The following is an 11,268-nucleotide window of genomic DNA, read 5'->3' on the forward strand; positions in this document are numbered from 1 at the left end:
GGATTTCAAACCAGCATCTTTAGAACAAACAACATGTTACAGTTTACAAGCAACAATGAGTAAGCGAAACAATTTAAATTGTAATGGACAAAAGATCCAAAGGCCTAACTTGGCATGTTCTAATGTTGTAAAAAATAAGTATTACAGTTGCTTAGGAGTTGATCTTAAGATAAGTCTCCCAAATTTTTTTGTAAATTAATATAGCCATACCTGTTAAGGTTAAGAAAATGCTTCATATTTGAGCATTATAACAATGGCAAGTGGGACCTCTAAGACCTGTATTTCTTTTTATTTTGAGATTACTGTTTCCATTTCCACTCTCATGATTCAAGTACTTCATCTGATAGATTCCAGAAATCATCATCTATCCATAAAGCCCTTTATTCCATACTCTATTCAAAATTCTTGTCCAATATCTTTGGTTTTCCAATAACTGTGGCAAAGACAGTCAAGGGAAAAAAAACGACAAAAGCCAAAAGTTCCAGGGAAGCAGATGCCTTTGCTTATGATATTTCCAGGGCAATCAGGTCTTGTCCATGCATAATTCTCATGTTATTATCTTATGGTTTAAGTTCCACAATATGATAATCAGTTTCCTCTCTGGTTATTCACTACATCATGATGGATGGTTTCCTGTCTTTACATTTCCATCCCAATAGCAGATATTTTTTATTTTATTTATTTAATTAATTTTTTTTAATATCTGATCCACACAATAAAGGTCACAAGACCTGTAACACATCAGTGCCATGTGTGGGCAAGAGGAATAAAAGAAAGGAGGAATCTGTTCACATTTTACTTGAAAAGCTAAAGTTTATAATATTTAGAGAAAGCAGAGTGGGAAAGATTATTCCAAAAAAACACAAGTAGATGGAATGAAAGAGGCAGTGAAGTTGGTTCAGTGAATTTCAAGATGAGCTATAAAAGGATGTTGGTTACAGTGGCTGTTGTTTTAATGATTTTGGAGGAGAGTGGAGGAATAATAGTGGCCAATTCAGAGGGGCAATGTCCATGAAAATATCTGTAGAAGACACACAAAAAGCAGAAACTGAACATCTCATAGACATTCAGCATTCAGTTCAGAGGAACTGAAGTGGATATGAAAAGATATGGGGGTCATTAATTAGAAGGATTGCCTTCTTGTGGATAGAATCGAGCAATCTTAGAGAGGATTTTGGTGCACCACCACCCCAAATATGGGAGCAATATTCCAAGGTTGGACAGATTTGGGATTTGTATACAATAAGCAGCTGTGAAAGCATGAAACAGTGTCTTGTGTGATAAAGTAGACCAAGTTTTTTAGCAGCTGTAGAAGCTATAGTTGAAATATGGTTGTGCCAGGAAAGATCAGATATAGGTCAGTCCAAGAAGAAAAATCTGATCATGTTTGGATATCTCAGTTTTACAGAAGGTAAGGGGAAGGGATATGAGCTCTTTCTTATGAGAAATCAGACAGGACTAAGCTTTGGTGGCACCGAAGTCTACAAGGTTGTCCAAACCACATTGGGATTAGCTAGATCAGGGTTCAGGCCACTGGACGTAGTGAATCTTTAGGATTCTAATACTTGAGCACAACAAGATTTTTTTTCAAATGAAAAGGAGGAATGGAGTAATGTCATCGGTAAAGCTATGTATAGAATTGGAAGTCGGTGAGAGCAGATCATTTATTATTATTATTATTGCACAGGCACCTGCACGGAGTGCAAAAACTCAATGCGGGAGATCTAATTTATCCACACAATCTATCATACCTCTACTTGAACCCCTTAACAAAGCATTCACAACTGACTCTGGCAACCCATTCCACTCATTCACAACTTCCCAAGCAAAAATCTAGTCCTCACCCCTCTACTAACTACACCTTTATTCAACTTGCAGGGATGACCACTTGTTCTGGCCCCCTCTAACCAGGTATTGAAACATTTCCCCTGCATCAATAAGTCTTTTCTTATTTCTTCTCTCCATGTGAATTTGTGTGCATCATTATGATGAAATGTGGCATTAGTCCATGGTTAAACAGAAATATAGCAGGAACTTACCATTACTATTATTAAGTTTGCTCTTTTCTCCAAATTTTTCCCAAACATTCCTATATGTCTGCTAGTCATTTGCTAACCTATTGTTTTAGATCTGCAACACAGACAAACTTTTATTTATTCTTTATTTCAAAAGATTCCTCCATTTCTTTCTTAGTAAAAACCTTCTACGTGATTATATATACAAATAAATTTCATTGTCCAATTCCCCATTTTGATGTTTACTCATATCACTATACTTCATATTGCTTGCCATTCAAGAAGATTTATCTTCCTATTTTGTGCTGGAAAATATGTGAAAAACATTATTCCTAATACTGAGAATATTAAAAAAAAAAAGCATAATCCCAGTATATAATAACAAACATTCAATTTAAATACATATATTATATATATATGTGTGTGTGTGTGTGTGTGTGTGTGTGTGTGTGTGTGTGTGTGTGTGTGTGTGTGTGTGTGTGTGAATAATAATGCTTACCTGACTTCTACTTCAGGTTTATTATGTCTTTCGACTACTTGTGAAGAAAAATTCTCCAAGCACATTGCAGCATTCAATGTATGTCTGACAGCAGTCAAATATGGGCGAAGAGTTGCTGCCTAAAATAAATAAATAAATAAAATAACACTGAAATGAAAAATATTAAAATTAAACATATCTAAAGAACATTATGGAATATATTATAAATATGAAAATAATTTCTTGCAACTCAGATTCTGTTTGTTAGTAATGACTATAATTTATTATACACACATCTGTTAAACACAATACACTACAAATCATGTGCATTTCAATTTTAAAAATAAATCACTACTAACTAACAAAGAATTTTTACATAAATCATACAGTAAACGATTACAGAACAGGGTGAATGTCTTTTTTGTAACCTGTAAGTGATTTGCATGGAAACATTAATTTTGTAAGCAAAGTGACCTGTTTATTGCTAAAGCCAAAATTAAAGATGAAAATAATAATAATAATGGCTGCAGAAAATAAATGATAAAGAAAAATCTCTGTATCTCTGTAGTAGCAAAGTAAATAACCACAGAGAAATTGAAAATTATACCCAGAGATATAATTCTTTTGATTTATTTGAATATTGAAGAAAATGCATAAAATGCTTTAGCTTGAATGATGAATTTGTTTCCATAAAAAGTAACCAATGATGTAAAATCAGACTTTCAACAGCTAAGCATTAACTAGTGGTTAGCCTTATCCTACCAATAATAATTACAAACAAGAAGCCTGGTGACTTTACATTAATACTCCAAAACCTTATTTCTGAGAGCACTCTATGGCTATGAACTATATACATTATTTATTAACTGGCATGTGTATTGTTTGACATTTGTTCATTTTTGCATGAAGAAAAATGCTGCCACTTCTCAGAAGTCTTTAAATATCCCTGCACTCTAGATCAAGTAATTTATGTCGCATTTCTAAGAACAGATTGTTCTAACTGTTCTGATGACTAAAATCTCAGTCAGAATGTCATATAAATGTGGTCGCAGAGCAAGGCATAGATATTGCCTCTTTCAAAGATTACAAAATAGGTACATATAGAATGTTATAATTTGAACATAAACTTATTTCAATGTATTAGGCTTCAAACATCATTAAAAACAAAAATTGACTAGGCTGCTGACTCCAAGCTAGTGTTATCAGCATCAGCAACGAACCACTTCCATAATCTTAACAATTCTGGCTGCAATAATTCACCTAACATCATCACCATCATCAAATAACTGAATGTATACATATGGTCCTCTAGGATACATTTACAGAGCAGTTATTTTTATTGTTTATTATTATTTAAAGTGTTTTCACGACTACCTGACCATAAGAAACTTAAGTGCATGCACTAGAGCAAATGGGAATGGATGTGAAACTGGTGACATGGATAAGTAAGTAGCTGATGGACAGTCAACAATGTTTAATTCATCAGACAGATATCAGAAAACTATATAATAGCCTTGATACTAGAAGTCCAGTGGTCTGGATGGTATCCAGCAATTGTGGTAAAGAATTTTACTCCAAAATTAGCACCCAACTTGCATTGCCTATACAAGGTGTAAGAAATGCTAATCTAGCATCTACCCAGCAGCATGGAAGCCAGCCTAAATTCAGTCAGTCCTTAAAAGGGAGAAAAGATAGCCATCAAACTAGTGTCTAATGACCCTTAGCTCAATACTCTGGAAAGTAATACAGAAAGAAGTCATTAACTATCAGCTTCTTAACTACATTGCTAATTAACACATCAGTTAATTAGCAGTGAATGCAATTAAAAACATCTGAATCAGAGTTAGTGTAAAAAGTTTTTCCCATTTGGTTATAAAGTAAATTATGCTATACAAGAAATTATATTCTTGTTTAATTCCTTTACCCAAGTGTTAGCAAATAAGATTTGCACATGAAGTATCTTTAGAAGTAAACTTTAGAAGTAAACCAGACCAGTTTCAACCTTTATTGAAGTCTTAACAGTGGGAGCTAAACTTAGGAAGATACTAAAGTTAAATCAATGCAGAAGCCCATACACTTTCCACACACAAGTATTATACTGGTGTATCATCATATTTTTAAAATACTCTCACCTCTATAAATAAGTAGCCTAGTTGTGAAGTTATTCATATGCAAATTAAATGTAAAATATTTAACAAATGTAAAATATGTGATATACAAAATAAATAAAAGGCCAACTAAGGTAAAAATGTACTACTATAGCTTTACAAATAACCTTTCATGAGTGGGTGCCACAAAAAAAAAACTTCATTTGTTTACACTTGAGTAAAGGATTAAAGCAAGATTGTTTGTATGATTTTTATGGCACAAGGACATCAAAGGTCATGATGTCTGTACAAGTAAGAAACTAGATAAGAACAGAGATCTGCAAGTTGCTGAGCTGTGTCATGCAGACCATAGACAACTGTATACAAAAGAGCATGCAGGTAATTTATTGTCTGTACACGAATGCTAGGAGCATCAGAAACAAAGGAGTAGAGTTGTTGTCCTAATCAATATGTTCAGACCTGAGATTGTAGGCATTAGTGAGACCTGGCTATCAGAATTAGACATACTAACTGGTATTGAGTGTAGAGGGTACAGTATTTTTAGAAAGGACAGAGAAGAGGAGGCATGCTGCTAATGATATCAGATGACTTGAATTCAGTTAGAGTTGAGACTTATGATAGTAGTTCTACTACTAACAGTATTTCATGTGGCAGTGAGTTTGAAGCCATCTGAATTGAATGTGAGGTGGAATCTAACTAGATCAATTACATAATGGGATGTTCTTACAGACCTGGTGGATCAGTTACTAGTGAAGAAGAAATGCATCACTAAATAAATATGATGGGTGCGAAAGAGTAATCATAATGGGGGACATTAATTATCTGAACATTGATTGGTAACTATGAAATTGCATGAGAAGAATGAAACTGAATTTACTGATATGTGAGAAGACAACTTCTTCAAGCAGCATGTGACAGAAGGAACTTGTGGCCAAACAGTGTTAGATCTGATTATAGTGTTAGAGGAGGTTTCAGTTAAAGACACAACTATTCTACTTCTGGTTGGTGACAGTGATCATACAGTACTCACTTGGGAAGTGGCTAAGTTTATGAATGTTCCATTCAGAAAAGGTTACATTCTGAACTACAAGCAGGAAATTAACCATCTAAGGGAAATGCTAGGTTCTGTAACATGGTAGCAGTTATTGGATGAGAAGGATATCAGCAACGTGTGGGAAGTGTTTAAAAAATACTTAAATTATGTGATATCAGAATGTATCCCTAGAGTTCAAAGAATAAATAGAGTAGAATTGAAATGGATGTATAATCTAATTAAGCAAGAGATTCATAAGAAAAAGATCATGTGGAAGGAATATCACATGCATAAGGATCATGACAGTTATGATAATTATAAGTAGCAGGCCAGGAGAGTCAGAATTGTTGTACGGAAAGCTAAGTAGTCCGTGTATGAAAAAAAAAACTGGCTCTGCAAGCTAAAAATAACCCAAAAGAATTCTAATTTTTGGGTTATCTTTTCAGCCAGTTCAGCTGAGAGTGCTCAGCTGAACTGGCTATTCCCTTGACCATGCTATATAATTTGAGTCTCAGAACAGGGAAGATTCCACAGCTGTGAAAAGAATGTATGGTAATCCCATTGCTCAAGGGTGGTGTAAAGACTGAATTATCTAACTATCAAAATCTGTATCCCAAGATCGGTGGTGAAGATTTTGGAAAAGTTGGTTAGGGCTCACATTCAGAAATTGGTTGAGAGAATCTCTACTTTGCAACAAACAGTATGGGTTTACTAAAGAAAGGTCATGTTTTAGCAACTTGCTCACATTCTATAATGTTACCACTCAGACAAGGGGAAAGGATACACTATGATATTTTGGATTTCGCTAAGGCTTTTGACAGAATACAGCATGAATACTGTTGCATAAATTGGAGAATATGGGATTATATTATTAACTATTGGCATGGATAAGAGGATGGCTGACTGACAGACATTAAAAAGTCGTATGGTGTGTGTGTGGGGGGGGTGAATCTGCAAGATTCAAAGTAACCAGTGATGCCTCGAAGATCAGTCCTTGGTTCATTGTTATTCAATCTATACATTAATAAGATTAGAAAGGACTTGACATGTGACATACAGCGATTTGCTGATGATGCAAAGATAGATAGAGTGATCAGGACTGCTGCTGATATGCAGAATGATTTGAATAGACTGGAACTGTGGGCATATGAAAATGGATGTCATTTCAATATTAATCAATGTAAGGTCATGCAGTTTGGTGTGATTACATATCCAATGTTGTTCTGAGTGTTCCTGGTAAGATTTATGCAAGTATACTTGAGAAATGGTTGAGAATGATTGTGTAAAGAAAGTTAGGTGAAGAGCAAGCTGGATTCAGGCCAAATAAAGGAAAATCTGTCAGGAGTAGATTTTCACTCTACAACAAATAGTTGAGAAATCATGGGAATATAACAAAGATCTGTATTTAAGTTTTGTAGATCTGGAAAAGGCATATAACAAGATGCCATGAGAAAAGCTATTCAGAACACTAGTTTTATGGTGCCAATGGGGATTATATCAAGCAATACTTTGTCTTTGTTTGATTTGTAAGTCAGCAGTTAGAATTAAAGGAAGATGGTTTGATGTTAAAACTAGTGTCAGACAAGTATGGACATTATCCTTTCTGTTATTCTTATCTATATGGATCAACATTATGAAGGAAAGTAGTATTAAACCTGATATCAAAATTAGAAATGTTAATCTCAGCTCTTTACTTTATGTATATGATGTTATACTTCTAAATAAATCCAGTACAAGTCTGCAAGATTCCCTAACTAAATTGAATAACTGCTATAATAAATATGGTATGAAGGTCAGCAATAACAAGTCAAAGACAATGAAAATAAGCAGAAGCATTGAAAATATCAACTGCATTGTGAATGGAGAACCTATAGAACAAGTAAAACATTTCAGTTGCTTAGACACAATTTTTAGTGAAGATGGTAAATTAAATATGGAAATAGAAAACAAAATCAACAAAGCTAGTATGGTAGGAAGTCAACTGAATAAATTTATATGGAATAAGAGAGAAATTAGTCAAAACACTAAATTGGCTGAACAAGACAGTGTTCAAACCAATTTTAACTTATGGATCTGAGAGCTTGGTTCCTGAGAAAGATTAGGGGCATGAACAGATGGCATCAATGGCAATATCATATTAAAAATGAGGATATCAGAAAAGAACTTGACATTATTAGCATCCAGGAATATGTTGTCAGAGCTGATCTCAGGTGGTATGTTCACTTAAACAGAATGGGACAGGAAAGATTAGCAAAAACAAGTGTTCTCTGCCAGGTTGGCAGGAAAAAAGACCCAGAGGAAGACCAAGATATAGGTGGACTGATACAGTAAAAAGCCTTAGAAAACAGAAATATAAGATCTGATAATGTTGGAGTCAGAAATATAAGGTCTGATAATGTTGGAGTCTTGACAGGTAACAGATTGATTTGGAAGAAAACTGTAGATAGGAAGTGAGTGGTGATATAAGGTTTTCATGTGGTACTATCATATCCTGTACAACCCTTGAAGGTACATGTCAGGAATTTGATGATGATGATGTTGTATTATATGCTTGAAGAAACTGATGAGGCTAGGGATCTTGGAGTTTTAGTGGACAGGAAGTTGAGGTTCGAGGGTCATATAGCAAAAATTGTATATACAACTCAGAGAATAATGGCAATGCTGAAACGAACCTGAACAAGATAAGGATATCATTTTGCCTCTTTACAAGTCCTTGATAAGACTTCACTTGGAGTACTGTGTGTATGGGTCTGGTCTCCTTGTTTCTGTGGTGATTCTGATACAGTGGAAAGAGTACAAAAGTAAGTATCCGAAATGATATACAGATTGTGGAATACTGATTATATCAAATACCATACGCCAAAGGTGGAACCCATAATCTAGGGAAAAGAATGAACTCTTGAAAACGAATGAACCTATTGATATTTTACCCTGATAAGCTAGAAGTTGTAGTTTATGAGGATCACATCCAAGGAAAGCTGTGCCAAAGAAGAGATGAAGCTGGAATAAAAGAGGAAGAGGAGAAGCAGATTTGATGAGTTTGCAGTCAAAAAAAAAAAAAAAAGGATGGCGACAGCAGTTCCACTGAACTCAATGCGAGTTTCGTGGAAATTTTATTATTTTTTATTGTTATCCAAGATTATTATCATATAATAATCTTGGATAACAATCTCAGCCATTGGGACTTTGTAATCATTTATTCACCAGTGAGAGGTGAAAACTTAGGTAGTATCAGAGAAGATCTATACATTATTATTATTATTATTATGTGACACCTCCAAGGAGTCCAAAGACTCATCGAGGGAGGGCACCTACTCTACAATTCTCCATCTCTCAATCCACCAACTACAACGAACTGCAGCTACCATCATCTACACCAACGCCATCTGCCACCCACCACCACTAGTATTTTCACAGACAATCACAAACATCCATGCCCAAGCAGGATTCAAACTACAGCCTTTTGGCTGGAGGGCACATACATTAACCACTTCACCAACCAGGCTGGCAAAATAAAGTTCCTCTAGTCAGCGACTAAACTTGCACTTAAGTCTGACTTTGGGAGGTTTTAGTGCTGACGGGCGCAAACACTTCTACTGAGCAACACAGGCTCTTCTGATTGGTCTGTATTATTTTGTGGATTTTTGAGGCTGTAGTTACTTACATTGCAGAATTTGATAGTTAAAGAAATTTTTCTTTTATTATTATATGGATTTATTATGACTTTTTCTTGCCATCAGTGACATCTGTAATATTAATTATGTACAGCTGAGCAGATTATGATTTTAAGTCCTTTGAATTTAAAATTAAAGTGGCCTGATTTTCTGCTCTTTTAAGTTTTTATAATAAATTTAGTTTAATCCTTTATCCAAGTGTGTGCAAACAAAGTTTGCGCCTGAAAGTATCTTCAGGACTGGGGTAAAGTGATACAACACCGGACAACTCCTTGCAAAGGTGGAGCAAGCTACCAACACTCCTATCGCAGTATCTCCCATAATGCAAAACACATCTCCATGCGGATATGTATAATGTTATGCATTAAGGGAAGGGCCACCACCCAGACTAGTTTCGACCTTTATTGAGGTCTCTTCAGTGGGAGCCAGGCCCAAGTGGAGATACCAATTTTTATGTTTAAGTTCTGGAACAGGCGGTATTGGTTAGCTAGAAAAGGGAATTCCAGATATGGTGAGATTACCTCTCTCTCTTTCCCTCTTGGGGGTTAATCCAAAGGAAATGTTTCTGAGATTTCATCTTTCATATATGTTTGAAATTTTCTTGTCAGCATTTGCAGTTGTTCAGTGACTGCTGAATTTTTTTTCATACATATTATCTTGCATATTCTAATACATTATTTTCCTTCATTGTTGAGAGAATTGTTATCACTTGCACAACATACATTTGATATAATTTTTTTTATTTGAATCGGCATCAGTACTATCAGATGCACTGATAATCCAAAGTATTGAAATTATGGGATGGCAACTGAAAAAAAAAAAAGTATCAGTTTCGGAAAAAATGTATATAAATTATATATTTCCCTGCAGATATATAATAACAGTATGTGCAAGCAAAATAACTAAGTGAAGTAGTAACACGTGTGATATATTAGAAAACTTTCGTTTCCTAATATATAACACGTGTATATTATGAATCAAACATGAAACATTTCATGCATCGTTTTCATGCGTGTGCACATGAAAACGTAGAAATGGAATCTGATTATACAGTAGATCAAAAGCTGCAACTATTAACATTCGTATGTGATTCCACCATCCCCTCTCCTGCAATAAAGTTTTTTTTTTTTTTTTAAAGAACTCCTAGTTTAATGCAGGATTGTTTACAAATAAATGTTACTAGCAATAATCAAATTACTTCTATTTCTTGATTGTATTCACATTTTCTTTACATCAAAATACCATTCTGCTACAAAAACAAGTATTAACCGTAACCGCAAGAATACCAAAAAAAATGGTTTGAATAAAATTAAAATTCACAGAATTCGCTGATATCTGAAGACATATTTCCGGCACTTAAATAGATGGTCTTAAAAAAAACAAACGAAACCTTTCTTTTTTTTCTGACAAGATATTTTTATGTATTTTATCAGTTTTACTAAGTATATTAATCCCTACAATTTTCATATCCAGCAAAAATCGCATTTTAATTTTTTCATATGAAAAAATCAAACTCCTCACCATTTTTATTGATGACGCCCTCTTGTCAGCCTCGCGTTCAATAAACAATTATCCGACAGATGTCGCCACATTGAGCAATTATGATCAGATACCAGGATTTCTAAACTATATCTCAATAACTAATTTGATAAATCAAAGCAAAACTGCCTGAATCTGTCATTGTCTTCAGAGGTGTTAAAAAAATAAGTAATAAAACTTGAAGATAAAATATAAAGCAAATATCATAAGATCTTCACTAATTTAACCTAGATGTTAATGATGTCAGGCATGACCATTATGCCTGACAATCAAGTTGATTGGAAACATCCTGCTATTTGCCCATAGCTCTAAGCTGCCGAAAATGAATTGGAGATAGAGAGAAAGCTATGTATCAAATAAAAAAGTGGACAAAAGAACATTAGTTTCCAGTTTAAAGGTGGAGAGTGTAAGATATTTAAGA

General features: G+C 34.3%; 1 protein-coding gene across 1 annotated transcript in view; it reads right to left on the minus strand.

Annotated features, from left to right (window-relative positions):
• The window catches only part of Arpc4 (Actin-related protein 2/3 complex, subunit 4), a 78,754-nt gene extending 67,901 nt beyond the window's left edge, over nucleotides 1-10,853 (minus strand). The window contains exons 1-2 of the mRNA XM_090392562.1: nucleotides 10,830-10,853; nucleotides 2,515-2,633 (exon numbers count right to left, since the gene is read on the minus strand). Of these exons, the coding sequence (XP_090248688.1) occupies nucleotides 2,515-2,633; nucleotides 10,830-10,832 (122 nt within the window). The 5' untranslated portion in view covers nucleotides 10,833-10,853. The remainder of the gene's footprint in view (nucleotides 1-2,514; nucleotides 2,634-10,829) is intronic.
• Between the last annotated feature and the right edge of the window lie 415 nt (nucleotides 10,854-11,268).

Source organism: Typopeltis vanoorti, chromosome 5 (assembly GCF_054136105.1).
Source record: "Typopeltis vanoorti isolate ZY-2024b chromosome 5, IOZ_Tvanoo_1.0, whole genome shotgun sequence".
Taxonomy (NCBI): domain Eukaryota; kingdom Metazoa; phylum Arthropoda; class Arachnida; order Uropygi; family Thelyphonidae; genus Typopeltis; species Typopeltis vanoorti.